This window comes from Callorhinus ursinus, unplaced genomic scaffold, assembly GCF_003265705.2.
Source record: "Callorhinus ursinus isolate GAN/ISIS: 27379988/994484 unplaced genomic scaffold, GSC_fseal_2.0 scaffold9, whole genome shotgun sequence".
NCBI lineage: Eukaryota > Metazoa > Chordata > Mammalia > Carnivora > Otariidae > Callorhinus > Callorhinus ursinus.
Genome location: NW_027397071.1, coordinates 9,447,495 through 9,467,831, shown reverse-complemented (window position 1 = coordinate 9,467,831; position 20,337 = coordinate 9,447,495). Strand labels below are relative to the sequence as shown.

Genomic DNA, 20,337 nt, shown 5'->3' with positions numbered 1-20,337 from the left:
CGGAAATCTAGGGCCCAGGTGCCAATCACCCCAGATTTGGGAGGTCAGGAAGGAGCGCTCCGGTATCAGCCAGCATTTATATCACCGGCAGTTCAAGTGCCCAGAGTGTCTCAAGGCACAGAGCAGAGCGTCCCGGCTCTGTGCCACGGGACCCAGTCCCTTCGCTCCGGGCCAGGTAGCTGACCTCCCCGCCTGTACCCTGCCCCGGGAATGAGAGAGCCGAGGCTGGGCGGGCCGCCTGGGAAGAAGGGGGCTGCTGCAAACCGCTGACTCCAGCGCCACCAGGTGCTGCGGCGCGCGCGCCGCCCGGGGAGGCCCCAGGCTCCAGTGTTTGCCCCTGCTCTCAGCCCATTTCCTGCTCAGATTTGGGAATTTTCAGGCCTGGAGGGAAAGTCCCTCGAGAGGAATATTAGAGAGAGAGAGAGAGCGAGCGAGCGAGAGCACCGGATCTGCCTGGAGAGCGCGGAAGGAAAGAAAAGGCTCGGTGCGAAGCGGCACGCGGAAGGGCGGGAGGCGGTGGAGCCCGCGTTACTCTGCTGAGGGCTCCGGAGCTGAGCACAGAAAACAGGGCGACCGGGAGGACTACGGGGAAGACCAGCCCCAGGGGCGGGGGAGGGGAGGCGGATCAGTGGGGCTCTGGAGTGTGTCTGTGTCTGGGTTCTGTGGCAGTGCGCGCGCGCGGGTGCGCGCGCGGGTGTGTGTGTATGTGTGTGTGTGTATGTGCGTCTGTGTGTTTGGCGCCTGTCCAAGGTGATTTCCCATAAACCACATGCCCCACAAGTCCGCTTAAAAGGCTGTGCCGAGGAGCTGGCCAGTGGAGCCCGGCTGGTGGAAAGTGAAAGTTGCCTGGGTGCTCTCGGCGCCGCCGCCCGCTCTCCGCACCCCCGGGACGGCAGCGCGGCCCTCGGCCGGGGCGCGGGCTCTGCGGCGGCCAGCGAGCGAGCGAGCGAGGGCGGCCGACGCGCCCGGCCGGGACCCAGCTGCCCGTATGACCTCGCGGGGCGCCGCCGGGCGCTGCCCTCCCACGGTAAGCGGCGGCCGCGGGGCGGCGGGGGGCCGGCAGGGCTGCGGCGGGAGCAGGCGGCGCGGCGCGGCTCCTCGGAACCGACTGCCCGCGCGCGCGCCGGCCGGCGACGCTCCCCCGCGGAGACCGCGGGCTCCGGTGTCCTTCCCATCTTTGCATGCCGGCTGCCCGAGGTCCCGGGTGCGCCCCGGCTGAGCCCGGTGGCGCCCTGCAGCTGCTCCCGGGGCTGCGGTACTTCCTGGAAAGGGAGGCTGCTCACTCCCATTGCGCGGAGGCGCACACTGAGCCACCCGCTGGCGGGAGGGAAGGGTTCGCAGCCTCGGGCAGAGGCTCTGGACCAGCTCCGTGTGAGCCCCTGCCTCTCTCCTCTGACCCGACTCAGCCAAGAGACAGGCGCAGTGGCTGTGCGCTGAGTGTGGCGCCTTCCCCGTGGGCACCTTCCCCGTGGGCCACACACGTGCTTCCAGGCCCTGCTGGGGAGTGGACGCTTCTGGGTGGGGGAAGTTCAGGGGTCATCCAGCTTACAGAATGCCAGGGCCTGTGCCCAGGAACCTGCTGGCAGAAGGAAGGAGTCAGGCAAGCCTCTACTTGTTCCAGAGGCTGGCACGAGCTACTGGGGGCTTGGGTGGCTGGATCAAGTCTGTTTTGCAGGGGACGGGACTCCAGAGCTGCCTGGGACTAGTTCTGAATCTTTTTATTGCAAAATCTGGTTCACTCAGCTGGGGAGATCCTGGGCTTAGCAGAGGAAGATGGAAGGAGGGTTTGCTGGTGCAGAATCCTAGGTGCGCTAGGGGCTGCTCAGGCCTGCATGGCGGGGGGGGGGGGGGGTCTGGACCCAATAGCCAGCACTACCTGGGGCAGCTCCTAGAAAGCGCAGGGCGGCACTGTCAATGAACAGTAGAGTAGTCTCCCAGAGGTTTACTTCCGAGGAGCCCTAGAGGAGAATGGGAGGAGAAACCTGGCCGGGAGAGAAGCAGACAGATATTTGGAGGGGAACGAAGGGGATTGCAGGTGGGGTTGAGAAGGAAGGGGAAGAGCAGATAGATCCACAGGGGAGGAAGAGCCCAGCTGAGAGAGAGGAGACAGGGCTGGGAGGGGAAATGGTGGAGGGGGAGCTGATAGGCAACAAGACAAAGATAAGGTCTGGAGGGAGACCGTGAGGAAAGCAAAGGTGGAGAGGGCAGGGGGCTGGTTTTAGACAGGAGCAGCGGGAGGTCTGGTCCCACTGGTCCCGCCGAGGCCCCTCCAGGGCCCTTGTTGATGAGGAGGAAGGGGCAGGTGAGGCTGGACGGTGGGACTGAGGGATGTCCGTGGGCCTGCCGCAGCGGTGCCTTCGTGGCCGTCCCAGAGGCTGAGGCTGAGGGCGGGAGGAAGAATTGAGAGGAAGAAGAGCCAGCCCAGCCACATGCGAGCTGAACCAGCGTGTTAACCCTTGGGTGCCCACCCAGCTCCTTCTCTGGGGCAAAACTGGGACCCCAGGGGCAGGGGTTGGGATCCACCTTCAAAGTCAGCTTCCCACGCGGTGGCTGCACTTTCCCCACACCAGTGCCTGAAATAGCTCTGAAAGCCAGGCAGCCCTTGGGGTGAAGCTGTCCTCAGACATCAGTGTCCCGAAGAGCCTGTGGCAAGGTTGTCTTCTTGAGTATCCCCTTTCCCACGGGCTCTTTCCTCCATACTGTCCAAAACTGGGGGCTCAGAGCCTCAGGGGCAGCTGGCCTGGGACAGAGACACACCTTCTGCCTGGCGGCGTTTCCAATGGGTCCTGAAACTGAAGGTTTGGGAGGACCTGGGCAGCCATTCCCACCCAGGGCTACCTCTTCCACTGCCCAGCAGAGTCCGAAGGCCCCCCATGACTGTCCTCCCTCTTTTCCACTCTCCCTCCCCCGGATCAGGCCAGGACCCTCACCAGATCCCTTTACCGAATGGCATTGGGCCACCCCGTGCCTCCTCCCTCCAGGCCTCCCCTTCCCTCTCTCTGCCATCAACTTCTCCCCCTTTCTCAAAGCCTCACTGAGGCCTCTTCTCCTTGTGCCCTCCCTGGTAGCACAGCCAGGGACTCTCTTCCCTGGTAGGAGCTAACAAACATTTGGGGCTTACAGTTATTTGTAAATCAGCATGTTGTCGTAGGCCGTAGGCTGTTTCGTAGCCTCCTTGTTTTTCCAATGTGCTGTTTATTTGCAGTGTTTGTCTCATCATCTGGATTACTGAGGCAGAGCCCAGAGCCCAGGAAAGGGCCAGCTCTCACCCCACCCTGACAGCATTCCCTGAATCTGGGGACATCAGCTGCCAGGAGGCAACCTTGAGCTGGAGGAAAGAAGGCTCAAGAGTCCCTCTGCCCCTGGCTGGAGAAGGGGAGACCTGGGCCAGGGAGAGGGTTGAGGAGACCTCGGTGAAGAGGAGGGGGAGAGGAAGGAAGGGGAATGATGGGGTGTCAGGGGCCAGTCCCATTGCTCTGAGGATGAACAGCTCCCAGGCCAGGTGGGAGCTGAAGGAGGGAGAGATCTCAGAAAACTTCCCGGTCAGGATAAGAGCTGGCTGGCTGGATGCAGAGCCCGATGGGGCTCCAAAAGGCTGGGATGGCCTAGAGCTGACACTCCTGCCTCTGATTAAGCCATTGGGCTCCTTTTGACACACAAACCCAGAGCTCCAAAAGATCTCCAGCATGGGATAAGCTCCCAGTGAAACTGAGTTTGGGGCCTTGGTTTTTCCAGTAGCAGAGCCAGACCTGTGTGGAATCAGGTGGGAGGAAGGGCTGGGCCCAGGGAAAATGTCTCTGGCTTGGAGTCTGGAAGTGGGTGCATGAACATGAACTTGAGAGGAGCGGGCAGCCTACAAGATGTCTGGCTCGTGTTTGATGTTGCAGGGACACAACAATGAGCAGATGCAAGTCCTGCACTCAAGGAGTTTCCTGTGTAAGTGAAATTGAGACTGGTAGGAACACTTCCCAGGTCCTTGTGAAAAGTTCAGAGCGTAGTCAGGCTTGGCTTCGTTAATCTGGGAAGGCTTCTTGGAGGAGATGACATGTGGGTAGTTATCAAGGGAGAGCAAGACTGTGCATGCCAGTTAGGAAATCCTGAGAAAGCTGGATTTGGGGAACGCAGCATCCCACGGCAAGGGGCAGAACCTGGAGCACTATAGGTATGAGGTTGTTGTTTCTCCCCTCCTGGCAGGGCATGGGGGTTCCTAGGGAGACGGAGAGCTGGAAGTAATGACGTCCTCTCTATCACAGACATGGCTGCAGGCCCTGCTACTGCTGGTCTGGCTCCTGGCGAGCGGGAGTATTACTGGGGAGGTGTCAGAACACTGTAGCCACATGATCGGGAACGGACACCTGCAGTACCTCCAGCAGCTGGTGAGTGTGCGGCCGTGCTTATCTACCTTCTCCCCACTGGGGAAACTGAGGCAGGAGCCAGGGAACAGGGTCAAAGGCAAAGGCTGCAGGCAGAGAAATATGGCTGTGCAGGCCCTGGTTCGTGGCTCCACTGATTCTCTCCTCCTTGATCTTCTTGGGCTCAGGACCTCTGACCCACACCCAACCCCGAAGCCCTCTGTGACTCTGCCACAGCCAGTAGACAGGGTGGGCTTCCAGCAGGTTGCCTGGGTTAATGATTGCCTGGAAGATTACCTGTGGACTCGGAGGAGGCTGGTGAGGCCTGCTCTCCCTCAGTGAGATGCTGCCTCCAGGGAGCCAGCCCAGCCTGCCTGCTGTGTCCAGATGTTGCCTCTAACTCCTGGGCTCTCACACATGCCGCCAGCCTGGCACCAGGGCCACCGCCAGATCTGGATGGGAGACTCCTGCCTCACTCCCAGCCCTCCGCCCTCCCTTTCCTGGCTCTTGCCTGAGCCCTGGGGCTGGGAAGGACTGCTCACCCAGGCCGCCATGAAGGAGCCCGTGCCTTATTCTAATCGGGCTGCCAGAGAGGTCAACAATTCCAAATGTGGTTCAGCCGGGCAGAATCAGGTTACCATCGTGGCCGCGGTCCTGCTCAGAATTTACCATCCCTCTGGCCAGCCAGGCAGGGTGGAGCACCACTGGCTAAGGCCAGCTCCAGGGCCCTGAGCTTGGGGCCTGTAGGCTGGGCCTGCTGCCTCTCTTACCTCTAGACGTTTCCTCTTGCATGTAGCTGCTGCAGCTGTCCCAGCTAGACCAAGAGCCACAGCATTCTTCGAGGCTTGGAATGCTCTGGGGGCCAGGGAGGGCTTTAAGGACATCTAGCCCCAGCCCCTATAGATCCTGAATCCCCAGAGCTTGTCTAGCTTAGGCTTGAATTCCTGCCACGATGGGGAGCTCAGTACCTGTCAGGGAAGATTATGCCCTGTATCCTCTTAGAGAGTTCTTCCTTATAACTAATGGCTCTTTGTCAGATTTCATGGAGTGGGAGGCAGGAGGAGGAGACTTCTTGTTCTTCTACAGCCCACCTGGGTCGGGTGGGCTGGTCATGTGGGAGGCACAAGTCTTTCCCTTGGCTCTGTCTTTCCTGGTATGGTTGGTGGGGACATAGAGGAAGATCAAAACCTGATCCACCCAGAAACTCTAGTTTTCATTCTTAGGTGGGCTCAGCTGAGCTGCAGACACCCGGCCACCACTGGCCTCCTCTCTCTTACAGATCGATAGTCAGATGGAGACTTCCTGCCAGATTGCTTTTGAGTTTGTAGACCAGGAGCAGTTGGTGAGTTATGGTTATTTACAAGGCCCATGTGCCGGCCCTCTATGTGCTCCCCAAGGTGGGTATATGTGGGAGCATGAAGGGAGGAGAAATCCTGTAACTGGGTAGGGTGAGGGTGGGAGGATCGCTGGTGCTCATTCCTGGGGTGCCAGGGTCCAGGGCTGAGCAGGGTCCTCGAGTCCCCTGCCGCTCCCTTCTCCTGGCCCTGGCACCTATCAAGGTCTTACTATGCGCAAGGTACTTTTGATTTAATCCTGACGGTAACAGCTATGTGATATGCTAATCTTGCTTATTGTTCTCAGGGAGGTTAAGGGAGCATGGCTACTAAGTGGTGGAGGCCTGATTTGAACCCAGGCAGGCTGGCTTTAAGGGCCTAAGGCAAAGCAGTGTGACTTCTGGGTCACATGCTTTGCTTAAGGATGACATGTCCATCCAACAGACAGAGAAGCAGCCAGGGAGTCGGTCCAGCCCTCTCCCTCTTCCTCTTACCCCACACCCAGCCGGCCACCAAGGGCTGCTGGTTCTGCCTCCCAGCAGCTCTGGGTTCTGCCCTAGCCTCTCCCACTCAGTTGCCTGGACAGTTTCAAGAGCCTCCTAAGAGGCCTCCCTGCTTCTAATGCACCCATCATCCCACCAGTAGGGGGAGCTCTCGGAACTCCAACCTAATGCCTTCGTTTCTCTCTCCCAAACCTGTCAGGGCCCCCCTCACTGCAGGAGAAAGCCCAGGTTGGCCAGCTTGGGGTTTACACGGCACAGTCCTGCCCACCACCACCACCCTCCCACCCCGTTGCCTGCCCCTCCCGGCCTCCCAGCCTTTGCACAAGCTCTTCCTGTGCCTGTGATGCCTTTTCAACTGCCCCCACCCCATCCCTTAGTCCACATCTGTTCATTTTGTGCCTCATACAAAAATCTCTGTGATGTGCCCGGAGGTTGCTTCCATCTCTGCGCTTCTGCACGCGTCTGTTAGAACTGTAGACCACCTCATGGCCCAAAGAATAGCTTCGGTATTTCACTCACTCACTCACACCTTAACAAGCGTAGCAAGTTTCCTTCACTAGGAAATGATAGGACTGGGTACTAAGAACAGCTAAAGCAGACTCTCCCTTGAGGCAACTGCCATCTCTCAGGGAGACAAAACACTGAGGTTATTCTTTGGACCCTCGGGTGGTCTTTAGTTCCCCTGTGGCCCGGAGGATTAGAAGGAGCCACGCGGTAAAGGACTTTTTGTGAAAGCAAGCTAAAAGAGAGACAGAGACAGAGAGCATTCCCCCAGAACCCACCCTACCCATGAGCTCCCATTCCAGTTAAAGCCTCATCTTCCAGAAATCTGAGGATGTCTCTGATCAGAACCCCGTGTCTTTCCCTCTACCCCAATTCCCAGCAGTTCCAGATCCCAGAGAGAGAGCATGAAAGAGCAGCTGGGGTCAGCGCCCCCCTTCTTACTGGAGTGGCACGGCCCTCCCCTCAGGGGCAAGCCCCCTCAGGGGCAGGCGTAGGGCAGGCTGCAGCCCTCCATCTGCCAGGGATGAGGGCACCTGTCACAGAGCCTGGGTTCCCAGACCACCTCAGCCCGACCATAAACTCCAGGTTCTCATTTTTCAGGAAGATCCCGTGTGCTACCTTAAGAAGGCATTTCTCCTGGTGCAAGACATAATGGAGGACACCATGCGCTTCAAAGACAATACTCCTAACGCCAATGTCATCGTGAAGCTCCAGGAACTGTCTCTGAGGCTTAAGAGCTGCTTCACCAAGGACTATGAAGAGCAGGACAAGGTAGGAGTGTTCTGGAGCTGGGAGCACGGAGCGAGAGCAGAGGGTGTGTCTTTGGCGGTTCCATGCCTGCCCATAGGCGCAGAGTGTGTTCCCATGCCCCCCCCCATGTCATTGTCATTGTGCACTCATGCTCTCATTCACGGATTCACCCCGTGCACCTCTGCTAAGGACTTGCCAGGCAGGGGACAGTGCTAGGACTTGACGATGTCGTCACGAGCAAGAAGCACATGGTTCCCACCTTTGCGGGGCTTCTGGTAAGGGGAGGCTGGCAACCATTAAACAAAGAATGACACAAATAAATAGCATTACGAAGCGTGAGGACTATTCATTCATTCAACAAATAGTTCCCGAGTGCCTATAGGAAACAGCTGGGATCAAACCAGACAAAAACCTTCACAGGCAAGGAGCTCACGTTTTGGGGGAGGGGCTGAGACAGTTAACAAAACATATGAGTAAAATATGGGGGAACATAGGGTGGCAATGACCAGGCAAGGGAAGACCTGAAGGAGGTGAGGGAGGGAGCTGTGAAGGGACTCCCTGGGGCTCAGAGAGACAAAGGGCACTCTCACTTAAATAGGGGTAGGGAAAAACGGAAGGAGAAGGCTCCCGAGTAAGAGAATATTCATTTGAGGTCCAAAGAGGAGTAAGAGTTAGGAAGCAGTGAGGCTGGTCAGAGAATTCCAGAACAGGGAAGGCTACACACAAAGCCCTGAGGTGGGCTACGTGCACATTCAGGAGCCCAAAAGGTGGTCACCAGGGCCAAGGCGTGGAAGAGACAGAGAGAGGGGAGGAAGCAGGACCCAGGGGGGCCCGTGGGGGGCCTTAAAGACGTTGGGATGTTGTCTGAAGTGTGAGGGATGCCCCGGTGAACAGGTGAGTGACCCAGTCGGACTTAACCGTGAGGCGGGTTTGGTAGCCCTGCGGAGAGTGGACTGCGGGGGGCGGGGGCAGGAATGGAGGCTGGGAGGCCAGCAGGGGGCGCAAGTCAGGGCTGGAGTTACTAGAGGCTTAGACTAGGGTGCTGCAAGTGGACCAAGTGGCTCTGCTCCCGGGACCAGTTTGGAGGAAGGACCCACAGGATTTGGTGGGGCCGTGGGGGTGAGCAGCTGAGGGAAGGGAGGCCTCCAGGACGCTTTTGTCTGGAGCACATAGGCGTTCCCATGAGCTGCTGAACTTTTGAAATGGGGAAGAGCAGCAGGCAGAGCAGGCTCGGGGGAAGAGCAGGAGCTCAGTTTGGGGTACATGAACCCCATGTTGTGAAACAGCTGAGCGGAAATGCAGAGCAGGCAGCTGGACGCAGAGGTCTTGAGTTGGGCCGGCGAGACGCACACGTAAGAGGAAGCAGCAAGGATGTCACGTGTGAACGCAGGACGTGGTAGGACAGGGCCCCGGGACCCCAGCCTTCGGAAGCCAGGCAGACACAGGGACCTGATGAGGACACTGGGAAGGATCAGCCTGAGGGGCAGGAGGAAAACAAGTGGACTGATTTCGCTGGGCCCGTGGAGAAGAGTGTCTCAAGATGGAAAGAGTAGTCACCTTTATCAACCGGGGTTGAGAAGTCCAGCAAGACGAGGGCAGAAGAGTGTCCGATGGGCCTGGCAGCGTGCAGCTGCTGCCCGAGGTGCGTGCTGATGGGGGTGAACGGAGAAGTGGAGCTCGGCTCCACAAGGGCCCAGAAAAAGGGAGAGGTCACCAGAGGGAGTGTGGGATTGTGGGAGGAGCCATTTTCACCGAGGGGTATTAAAGCCGAGGTGTTCCACTGTTAAGGTTCACACGTATCCCTTGGGGAGCTTGTTTAAATTCCAGCTTCCCAGGATACACCCCGAGAAAGTCTGATTCGCTGGGTCTGTGGGTGGGCCTGGGAATCTGCATTTTCACCAGCCTAGCTCCAGCATGGAAGCAGCAGGGGGGACTTGAGGAGGGAGGGAGCCTCGAGGCTAGAGGAGCCAGTCTGCTGAGGGGTTCAGAGCCCCTGAGGAGAGAAGGCACCGCCTCTGTGTCAGAGATGGGCAGTGGGGCCTTCTGTCTGCTGGTTGCTGCCTTCTCTGTGAAGTATGAGGCGAGGCATGAAGGAGACGGAGGTTTATGAAGAAAGGCAAGAGAGTGGCAGCGACCCTCTTTCCGACAACAGCCCTGGTGGGGAGGCTGGAAGGGATGGTGGTTCTGACTTTACAGAAGAGGAAAGGAACCCAAACTGGGTAGTCCACTTGGCCAGCGTCACCTAGCTGGTGAGAGGTACAGCTGAGCGCAGGTCTTCTCACGCCTCCGTTTGTTCATTCATCCATCGGGTCAGCATTTCTCCAGGGCCTACTCTGCACAGGCCGTGGGCATTCAGAGATGGGTTCGAGGGCCTCACAGCCTAGTAAAGCTTACAGTCCTTCCCTATGCAGCCCACTGTCAGGAAAAGCTCCGTATTTGGAAGTCATCAGCAGGTAGGCCTGGTGGGCCTGCCTGTGTGAAGCTTCTCAGAGCTCCAGTGGGTGTGGGGAGACTGGGTCCTATGAGCAGAAGAGAAAAAAACGGCTCAACAGGCAGGCCTGGGGGTAGCTTCAGCTCTCCTTCCAAGGCCTACCAATGCCCCAGAAGGACCCTAGGCTCCGTGGCCTGCTCCCCACCACTGCAGGATGATCCTTCTAAAACTTGAGTCTTATCGTGCCGCCACCCACCTCCCTAACAGCCCCTCAGATGTTTTGTCTTTACTCTGTCAATCAAGTTAATAGTTTTCGACATGGCCAACAAGGGCCTGCAGGACCAGGCCCTTGCGGACCTCTCTCAGTTGCCTCTCTTGTCACCTTCCTAGATGGCACTACTGTAGCCACTCTAGCTGTCTTTCAGTCTTTTGACATTTCAGGCTCTTTCCTGCCTCAGGACCTTTGCACGGCCTGTTCCCGCCACCCGGACAGCTCTCTCCAACCCCACCTCCTTTCCTGGTTGACTCTTGCTCGTCTTTCCATTGGTTCCATGGGGAAAGTCCCCATGGGCCCTCATTTAGTTCCCCGTTGTTATTACATTCTCAGATCATTCCACACTTCTCCGTGTGACTCACTGCACTCATAACAGTGTGTTTAAGGCCAATGCCTTGCTGGACTCAGTGTCCAGCTCAGCCAGCGACCATGTCTCTGGTGTTAGTTGCATGATTCCCAGGTAATTGCCTGGCACACAGATTCGTGTTAAATAGATCTGCGAATAAATGGCATATCTCAAGATCTCAGGACTGATTCCACCACAGACCAGGGGCGAGGGGAGGGAGAAAATGAAAAAGAAAAAGAAGACAGATGTGAGAAAGGCCAGGGGAGTTTGGCAAACAAGCTAGAGACATGGACCAATGCTCCTCCTCACCAAGGGGGGCCCCCCTGCTCTCTTTCCAGGCCTGTGTCCGAACTTTCTATGAGACACCCCTGCAGTTGCTGGAAAAGATCAAGAATGTCTTTAATGAAACAAAGAATCTCCTGAAAAAGGACTGGAACGTTTTCAGCAAGAACTGCAACAACAGCTTTGCTAAGTGCTCCAGCCAAGGTAAGCACCGAAAGGGCCAGGGAGTGCAGGACAAGGGGAGGTTGTAGGGAACAGAGCAGGGATTGGCAGGTGAGACGTGGGGCCGGAGGGAGGCCGGAGGGACCCTGGGGAGGCAGCCTCACTGCTACTCATGCCCCTGTGTGTGCAGATGTGCTTTTCTCGTGTACATATGTGGCTTCATGTACCTCTGGGCGGTCCTGGGCGCATGTCTTTTCTGACATGTGTGTGCATGCACACCAAATATGTCTGCATGTGGAGGCATCAAGAAGGATCATGCTGGTGGCTGTGAGATTAGGGAAGGGGAAAGGGGCCCCTCTCGGAGAGCTCTGTAGGCATGGAGGCTTTCCCCACCGGCTCTGCAGGCTGGCTGAACGTACAGGGGGTTCCGTGGAGAGAGCGAGGCTCCATCTGGGAGCCAGGGCCCTTGTGCCAGGAGCCCTGCTGTGAACCACCACCAGGATACCCTGGCTCCAGAAGTCCCCAGGATGCCTTAAGTGTCCCCTCAAGGGAAAAGGCTGGATTTGAAGTCTGAGCATCGTTCCAAAGCTTCCCGTGCAGGCCCAGCCGCACACACGCGTGCCCTGCGTGTCCTCGTCTCTGCATGCCATGCCACGTGTGCCCTCCCGCACTCAACCTTGCTCCCCGAGGCAGGGGCTGAGGCCTCGTGACCTGCCAATGGCCAAGTCCAGTCGCGTTGCTTCAGTCCCAAGGCCTCAAGTCTTGGCCACGTTCCAGCCCCAGCTTGCCCCCGCCCGTGGTTGTGGCTGTGTGGCCCCTGGCTGTGCGCGAAACCACCTCGCTGCCTTCCAGCCGACACTGTCTATGGGACTCGAGGGTGACTTGTGTTAGTCCGGGAGGCCACCGCTCCACCTCCTGGCTAGCTGCTGCTCAACCCTGGCTTGGCACCTGGCCAGCTGGAACTCCAGGAAAGGCTGTCCCCTGGTCTTCCCTGCCCCCGGCCCCCAGCCTGTGCCTCTAAACCCCACTCTTTGCTCTCTGCCTGGCTCCGGTTCTGTCCTCTCCTCAGCCCCAGCGCTGAATTAGGGGGTGAGGGACCCCCGGACCCATATCCCTCTCTCCACCCCTCCCCCCCGCCGGGAAAGCTGTGCCGGAGGCTGGTGACTCTATCTCTTCCCCGTCTTTCTCTCTCCCTCTCTCTGTGGTTCTTTCAGATGTGGTGACCAAGCCTGATTGCAACTGCCTGTACCCCAAAGCCACCCCTAGCAGTGACCTGGCCTCTGCCTCCCCTCAGCAGCCCCCTGCCCCCTCCATGGCCCCTATGGCCGGCTTGACCTGGGCTGACTCTGAGGGGACAGAGGGCAGCTCCCTCTTGCCCAGTGAGCGGCCCCCCCGCCCAGTGGACCTGGACCCAGGAAGTGCCAAGCCGCGATCACCCAGGAGCACCTGCCCAAGCTTTGAATCTCCGGAGCCCCCAGGTGTGGAGGCCGGCCCCGGCGGAGATTCACGTCAGCCCCGGCCCTCCGTCGGGGGTCCCGTCCCTGGGATGGAGGACATTCTTGACTCTGCGTTGGGCACCAACTGGACCCTGGAGGAGGCCTCTGGAGAGGCTAGTGAGGGTCCCGTACCCCAAGGGGCAGAGCTGGGAGGAGGCAGAGTCCAGGCCGAGACGACCGCCAGGCCCAGTGGCCGCCTGTCAGCACCTTCTCCACTGCCCTACGCAGCCAGAGGCCAGCAGCCGGACGACACGCCTGGCACACCCCTGCCCACGGTGGACCCTGCACGACCCGCTGGCCAGGCCCAGAGTCACCCCCTTGAGAAGACAGACCGTCCATCTGCCCCGTCCAGAGACCACCAGGAGCCGAGCTTGGCCAGGACCCCGCCGCGGCCCCCACGAGGCCTCAGCAGTCCCTCGGCCCTCTCTGCACAGCCAAAGCTTCCCAGAAGGCACTCCTGGGGCTATGTGCTGCCCCTCGGGGAGTTGGAGGGCAGAAGGAGCACCAGGGATCGAAGGAGCCTCACAGAGCTGGAAGGAAGACGAGCAAGTGAGGGGGCGGCCGGGGTCCCGGCCCCTTTTAACTCCGTTCCTTTGACTGACACAGGCCATGAGAGGCAGCAGGAGGGACCCCCTGACCCTCAGCTCCCCGGGTTTACCTTCCACCTGCTGGTGCCCGGCATCATCCTGGTCCTGCTGGCTGTCGGTGGTCTCCTGTTCTACAGGCGGAGACGGCGGGTAAGGAGAGCCCCCGAGAGAAGGAGGGCAGCCCATGGGGCCAGGGGCACAGCCTGGGTACAGGAGCGGGTCAAGCAGGTTGGGGGATTCGTGGGCGCTGCCCGGGTTCTTCCGACACCAAGGCGGGGGCCCCACTGAACACAGAAGATAGGAGGCGAAAAGGGAGGGCTTCTTCAAAAAGGGGGGAGGACCCAGGCTTATAAGGTGAACGGGAAGGGACCGGGAGAGAATATTCTTGGGCCGAGAGCGGGAAGAGAACCCGCAGGTGAGGGGAGTGCTGCTGTGTCGGGTGTCAGGGCAGGGCGTTCACTGGGAGTTCCGTGGAGCCTGGGCCCATAGGAAGCAGCCTGCATGGGGAGAGGAGAAGGGGCGTCCCCAGCAGGGAGGCCTCAGCACGCTCTCCTGGACCGGCGGCTCATCCCCACGTCTGGGTGGCTGCGGGAGACTTTGATAACTCTCTCATCTACTCCCCTGGCCAGCTGCCTGGGGGTGAGGCCACAGTCCCCACGCCGTTCCCCAGCTCCTCAGTGAACCTGCTCTTTACTGTCTGTCCCCAGAGCCATCGAGAGCCTCAGACAGTGGATTCTCCCACGGAGCAACCAGAGGGCAGGTGAGAGTTTCCGGGGGGGGGGGGGGGGGGGTGGCTCGGGAGGGCCCGGGGGGGGGGGGGGGGGGGGGGGTAAGGGCTGTCTTGGCGTCTGTCTCCCTTCTAGATCTGGGGGAGGTGTTCTTTCATTTGCTCTGAGGAAGTGGAGCTCAGAACAGGATGGGAGGCGGAGAGGAGAAAGGGTGTTTCTTCTTTCCTAGCTATCTGGGATTTGTCCTGATTTCTTCCTAGGGTCAGGCAGTTCTGGGTCTTCTGAATCTGAGAGGGCTGGAGCACATGCATGGGAGGGTTGGGGGACAAACTGAAGGGGTTCCCTCACTCCTCAGCCTCTGCTGAAGTCTTATGCCAGCCCTATGCTCTGCCTGCAGCCCCCTGACCCAGGATGAGGACAGACAGGTGGAACTGCCAGTGTAGAGGGGTTTCTAAGGTAAGACTCTGATTTGGATCTCTCTCCACCCCTTAAAATGAGCTACCCCCTTTTCTAATCACCCGACCTTGGTGATACCACCAACTCCCCTGAGGCCGGCCCACACTTGACTTCCTCCCCTCCTACTCCCTTTTCCATCCATCACCAGATCCTGCCTACTGTCTCCTTTTGGGATCCTCAGGTCTCCCCCCACCCCGTTTCCCACCCCCTCCCACCTCAGTCTGAGGCCAGGCACTATTACCCATGCATCGGGTTATTATTTCTGTATTCGGTTTCTAGTCTTGCTGCCACCTTCCATTCCAGAGCAACCGAAATCTTGCATAAAGTCTTCACCCTCCTGGGGAATTTGCACCACCAACCACTGCAAGCCCAAACCTTTCTCAGCTGGGCACCCAGGCTCCTCCAGCAGCTGGCCCTAACACCCACCTCTTGCCAGCTTTCTATTGGTCTGCACCCCATCTGACCCTTCTCCCCAGCCAAGATCATTTCTACGTCCCTGCTTTTAGATCCATGGATCCATAGAACCTTAGTCTTGGAAAGGCTCTTGGAGGTCATTTGGCCAGCGTCCCACCCTATAGGGGTCTCCCCTCTCTGCATTCCCGACAGGGCATCAGCCAGCTGCTGAGCCCGTACTCCCAGTCCCAGGCAAGCTCCCTGTCATCTCCCAGGAGCGCTGTGAGGAGGTCCTTCCTCCAGGGAACTTCCCTGTCCCCTCCACGATGATCCTCCCTCCTTTTCTCATGAGAGCCCTCCAGTGTCTCAAGTCAGTGACCCATACCCCCTTTAAGAATTCTCTAAACTAAGTGTGGCCAAGTCCCTCAAACATTCTTTATATGATACGGTTTTCAGACCCCTTACCATCCTGGTCGCCCTCCTTTGGACACACTCGTTTGTCAATGTCCCTCTGAAAATGGGGCATGCAGCCCTGAACACAGCGCTCCAGATGTTGTCTACCAGCTCAAAGTACAGTGGGACTGTTACCTTCCTTGATCTGGACCGTATTCTTCTACTCGTGCAGATCCAGATTGCATTAGTGGGGTGTTTGTTTGTTTGTTTGTTTTTTTAAGACCTGCATCGTACTGTTGTCATACGTTGAGCTTGTTGTCTATTAAAACCCCGAATTCCATTTCCCATAAACCTCTCTTAAGCCAGGCCTTCTTTCCCGTGCATGGACAACTTCGTTTTTTTAACCTGGGTGCAGGAGTTTACATGTGTCCTTGTTAAAACCACCTTGTTGGTTTCTGTCCATCACCTGAACCAGTGGAAATTGTTTTAAATCCCCATTCTGTCTTCCTAGCCCTCCCAAGTGTGTTCCCTGCACGTTGAGGAGTGCCTTCTATTGGTCTCACTCACGTTGTTGATAAAAATGTAACCCTTATCGTTCCTCAGCCCTGGCTCCCTGATTCCAGGCAGCAGCCCCCACCTCCGGTTCTTCCAGATTGACTCCACCACCCTCTGCTTGCTCTTCAGTTCCTACCCCTCAGCCCTTTTGTAATTGGTTAATACTATATCATTTGCACTTATTTGGATGTTGCTTTTATCCATTTTCAAATCTTCTTCTCTGTGTATATGTACATTCCACATCCCTGAGAAGGCTGTAGGCCCCTTGAGGGCAGGGACTGTGTCTTCCACTTTTTGGGGCATTTTTTTTCTATCCCATGTTCTCATACAGAGAGGGCTTCTCCATACTTGCCAAAAACTCAATAAATGTGGCCTGATTGGCTTAAGAGTTGACTGACCACCTGAGCGTGGCCCGCCGTCTCTAACCGACCAGCTTTCTGGGTGACCCGTTAGCCAGCTAACTAATTGACTCTGACTGACTGGCTGACCAGCTGGCTAGGTGACTCTGACTGACCAACCGACTAGCTGGTAACTGCTTAACTGGCTGGTTGGTTGGTGGTGAGCTGACTGGCTAACTGACTAGCTAGCTATCTAATGGCCTGATTTGCTGACTGGCTGGCTGGCCGACTAGCTGGGGTAACCCATTCGAGCTTCCAGTCACACCCCGTGCCAAAAGCAAGCGAGTGCCTTAGGACCTTCCCATGTGTACAGTGACAGGTCTGGGCCACTCCTTGACAGAAAAGGGACCTAAGAGGCGCTCAGAGTCAGGGGAGCGTATTGAGAAAAGAGCATGAAGCAACACACCTGGAACCCTGGGGTCCCCCTCGTTGGTGGGGTGAGCTAAGATGGGTGAGCGGATCAGACGGGACACAGGCAGGGCTGTGAGGGTGACCCAGACCCCCTCAGGACTGGTAAAGCAGAGGAGGGACCGAGGTCCTGGGTCCTTCGTGGCTCAGGGCTGCTCCACCATCTGACTGGTTGCCGACCTTCCCCCCCTTGTTGGGGGGTCTTGGCCCTCTGTCCCATCTCCTCTCCGCTCCTCTGCTTTCCCTTTCTGCCTGTTCTTAGGTCCTGACAACCTTTCCGCTTCCTCCCCTCAAGATTTCACTTAGAGAGGGAGCCCAGGGCAGGGGTCACAGCCGGACCCTGCTCGGATCAGTACGTCCAGCCCAGGCCCCAGGAGCCTCAGGAGATTCAGGGCCAGCCCCTAGAATATCTACCACTCTGACAAGAAAGAGGAAAAACACAGAGGCAGAGAGACTGATAGAGGGACTCTCAGAAAGAAAACACAGACCCCAGCCCTCCACTACAAGGAATGCGGACGTCGGGGCGGTGGAGCTCGCTCACTTGGCCCTTCTTCCCTCCTATAACCCCAGCAGGGCCTGCGGTCCAGCTGTACCCGGCATGGCTCATGTCCAGTTTATGGTTCTCCCTTCTTGCCTCTCCAGAGCATGGGAATGGGCAGCGAGCCAGAAGCTGTGGTCCCATCTGCCCTCCTTGTCCATCATGGACTTTGCCAGTAGGGCCTATGGATGGTCAGGGAGGGAAGCTCCACACAGGATTCAAAGTCAAACTGTTGGATGGAGTCCAGGGGATTTCTGTTCTGGGAACAAAGCGTTCTGAGGATGCTGGGCAAGGGACTAGGTTGGGGGTGGGGTTGGAGAGAGCAGGGCCCTGACTCCCATGGATGATGCTCGGAGGCAAGTCCCTTGGCCCACCGGGAAGGAGGCTGGGCTGCTTAGCGGTTAGCACGCCAAGTGGCAGGATGGAAGTTGCCTTGTGCCGGAACTGCCTCTGGTTCTCCCTCTTCATTACCTATGACCTGGCTGTCCAGAGTGTCATGCGTGATGACCCTCTGTGATGAACGGTGTAGGGGTGGGAATAAGAAATTCTTCTCTGCTAGAGTTAGCAGGAATCACCCTTGGCTCATTGGCCCCAGGCCAGTGAGACTTTCTTACCTGAGGAGGGGTCTAAGGACACTCAAGTGCCCCCTTCCCTCCCTGTCAGACTCCGCCACTTCGAGCAGTGGCCGACCCCCTCTCCCAGGCCTGCTTAGGCCTCTACCAGGCCCCTTTACCTCCCCCTGCGGTCCCTAGTTCCCCAGGAGGAGGTAGGAGGTGAGGCCAGTCTGGCCAGAGGCTTGGGCCACTGCCAGGAAAAGCCGCCTGGTCCTTTGCGGTGTCTGGGGTGGCTGGGAAGGCAAGGGACAAGACGGGAGGAAGTCCTGTTTGCAGCAGCACCACCAGCCCACAGGAACGCTATGCCTCCCCCACCCGTGTCCTCAGCGACCCCTCCGTCCACTCCCACTCGGCTGACCGGTCCTTCTTTCTCTCCCCTACAGCTGGGCACGCAGGACAGTCTCTCCACGGGAGGAGACGTGATGGGAGCGTCCACCACCACCCCTCCCCAGCTGTTCTCTTGGGAATGTGACCTGCCTACCGCAAGAGCTCCTGCCCTGCCAGGACCAGAGCAGAGCAGCGAGGCTGGGGTTCCCCTGCCCTTGACCCTCAGACTCTGGACTGACTAGGAGAGGGCTGGAGGATGCCCGTCCCCCCCACCCCACGCTGCTGATATTTATCGTGGGCCCTGGAGGCTCCCATCCACTGGAGGAAGGCTGGGGAGCCTGGCTGAGGACCTTCTGCACCTCAGGGGCTGTGCCCTCCTCCCACTCCCCTCCAAGCCACACCTGGGCCAGGGACCCGGATGCCCGCAGGATGTGGGAAGGGCACTGAGGAATGGAAGAACCCTTGTGCCCAGAGGACCGCCTGGTGCCAAGGGAACCCAACACCAACAAGCAGGGACTTGTCTCCGGAGAGAGAAGCCTGAGATCGGCAGGGCGGGCCAGCGTCCCGGCTGGATTTCCCGTAAAGGTGTGCAGCCCAGAAGCCGGGAAGAGAAGGCCCCCGGGGCCTGCCGGGTCCCTGCCGACAGCCTGGAGGGGGCCTACACACCTCTCCGCTTGCCCAAGTGCCCTCTGCTGGTGGCCAGGCGGAGAGGGGAGGTCAGCCCCGCCCTCGGGACCTGTCTGGCTTGGCTCCGATGCCAAGCTGGAGAGCCAGCTCTGGCGTCTGCCCCACCTTCCCTCCAGCTCTGCCAGTGCTTCTCCGGGAGGCCGCGCAGAGGCTCCCCTCCTGAAGGAAGCCATTGCACTGTGAATACTGAACCTGCCTGCTGAACAGCCCGCCCCGTCCATCCCCGTGAGCGAACGTCTGTGCATCGTCCCGCCCCTCCAGCCTCTCGCCAGCGCCCTGCGCCGAGGGCCCAAGCTGGCCTTGCCTGTCGACTGAGGGAGCCCCTAAGCCCCGACCTTCTGCTGACCCAGGCTTCGACTCCCCAGGGCAGATGGGATGGGAAAAGCACCTGGGCCGCCAGCCAGAGCTGGTCTTTAGGCTGCATCGTCGTTGTTCGCAGGTTTCTGCATCTTGCACTTTGACATTCCCAAGAGGGAAGTGACTAGCGGGAGGGAGGGCGGGGAGGGCAGAGGCAGACCCAGAGGGAGGCTGCAGGGCAAGCTCCCACTGAAACTGGGTCTTTGCAATTATGGGTAGGCCGCCGCGGTTGGGAGAGGGCGTCTGCACCCCGACCCCACAGCCTGGTCTCCTTCCCCATACCAGGCCCCGGCCCCATCACAGCAGCAAGCCTGTGCTGGCCTCACAGCACCCCACCCAGCTCCCATCTTCTTCCCACCCTCTCTCTTCCCCCGCCCGGGGAGGCAGCGATCCCCCCAGCGCTTGCCCCTCCACTATCTCTCTGACCAGGCCAGCCGGGGTAGGAGAGGGACCAGGCATCCACCTGCAAGTCTGCCTTGAGGGCCTCAGCTTCCTGGGCCAGCCCGTGGCCACTGCTCTGAGAGCTGGCAGTAGGCTTCGGGTCGTTGATGGCCCGCCGTGGTCCCTTTGTGCTGCCAGTGCCCCTCCTCTCCTGCTGCCCTGGGCCCCCCACCAAGAGATTTCCCCCCACTTCCTGGCCGCTGGGCTGGGCCATGGACTTTTCTTCCTGCCCTCAAAAGTGGGAGTCTCTTGCCCCCCATCCCCGCCCCTGCCCTGCTGCTCTCAGCTGAAGGAAAGGCAGCGGGGAACTTGTCCTGTGGGGCTCCTTCTAGTCACAGACTCTTATATTTGATGCTAGAAAATATGTATTTAAAAGTGAAAGGGGAAAAAAAAATACCCCACAGAAAAAAGGCATTCCGCCCCCACCCCAAACGTATAGTATTTTAAAAGTCAAGAAAGCAAATCCAACCCATTGCAGAAGCTCTTTGTGGGCGCTTGGTGACACAGGTGTGGGAGCGCCCCCAGACCTCTGGGAGGCTCCCCCGGCTACCTGCACAGGAATCCCTTCGTTGAGGGAACTGAGAGGGAACGTTGGCTCACACACTGTGAGATTTTGTTTTTATACTTGGAAGTGGTGAATTATTTTATATAAAGTCATTTAAATATCTATTTAAAAAAATAGGAAGCTGCTTATATATTTAATAATAAAAGAAGTGCACAAGCTGCCACGTGTGAGTCATGGGAAAAGTGCTTTTGGGGTGTGGGGGGCAAAAATGGGGGTGGGCGGGCAGCAGCTGCTGGGGGAGCCCCAGCTCAGAAAGCTTTTTCCAAGACGCATGGGGAAGGAGGTTCTCTCCAAGCTCCAGGCTCGTTACCAAAGCCTCGTGCATCATTGCTGTCCCGAACACATTCATTGGCATATCTGTTTTAGTGGGAAAGTAGACAGAAACCAGCCAAACCTCAGGCCTGGCCAGTGGCCCCTGCTCCAGCCCAGCCTCGCCCAGCCTGGGAAAATGGCTGG

At 58.5% G+C, this 20,337-nt stretch overlaps 1 protein-coding gene across 3 annotated transcripts; it reads left to right on the top strand.

The window, feature by feature from the left end:
• Positions 1-454: 454 nt before the first annotated feature.
• On the top strand, positions 455-20,044 carry CSF1 (colony stimulating factor 1). 3 transcript variants are annotated; one of them, XR_012379333.1, is made up of 9 exons: positions 455-1,027; positions 4,254-4,376; positions 5,632-5,694; positions 7,294-7,464; positions 10,833-10,980; positions 12,153-13,171; positions 13,729-13,781; positions 14,105-14,205; positions 17,888-20,044. XR_012379333.1 is itself a non-coding variant. In XM_025872370.2 (9 exons), exons 1-8 carry the CDS (start codon positions 989-991, stop codon positions 14,190-14,192), a joined length of 1,662 nt encoding a protein of 553 aa, XP_025728155.1. In that variant the 5' UTR covers positions 457-988; the 3' UTR covers positions 14,193-14,205; positions 17,888-20,044. The 3 variants fall into 3 exon arrangements, 2 of the variants coding, with proteins under 2 accessions (XP_025728155.1, XP_073752287.1); XM_025872370.2 differs by having other exon boundaries at positions 457-1,027; positions 14,147-14,205; XM_073896186.1 differs by lacking the exon at positions 455-1,027 and adding an exon at positions 1,872-4,162 and having other exon boundaries at positions 14,147-14,205.
• The last annotated feature ends 293 nt before the right edge of the window (positions 20,045-20,337 follow it).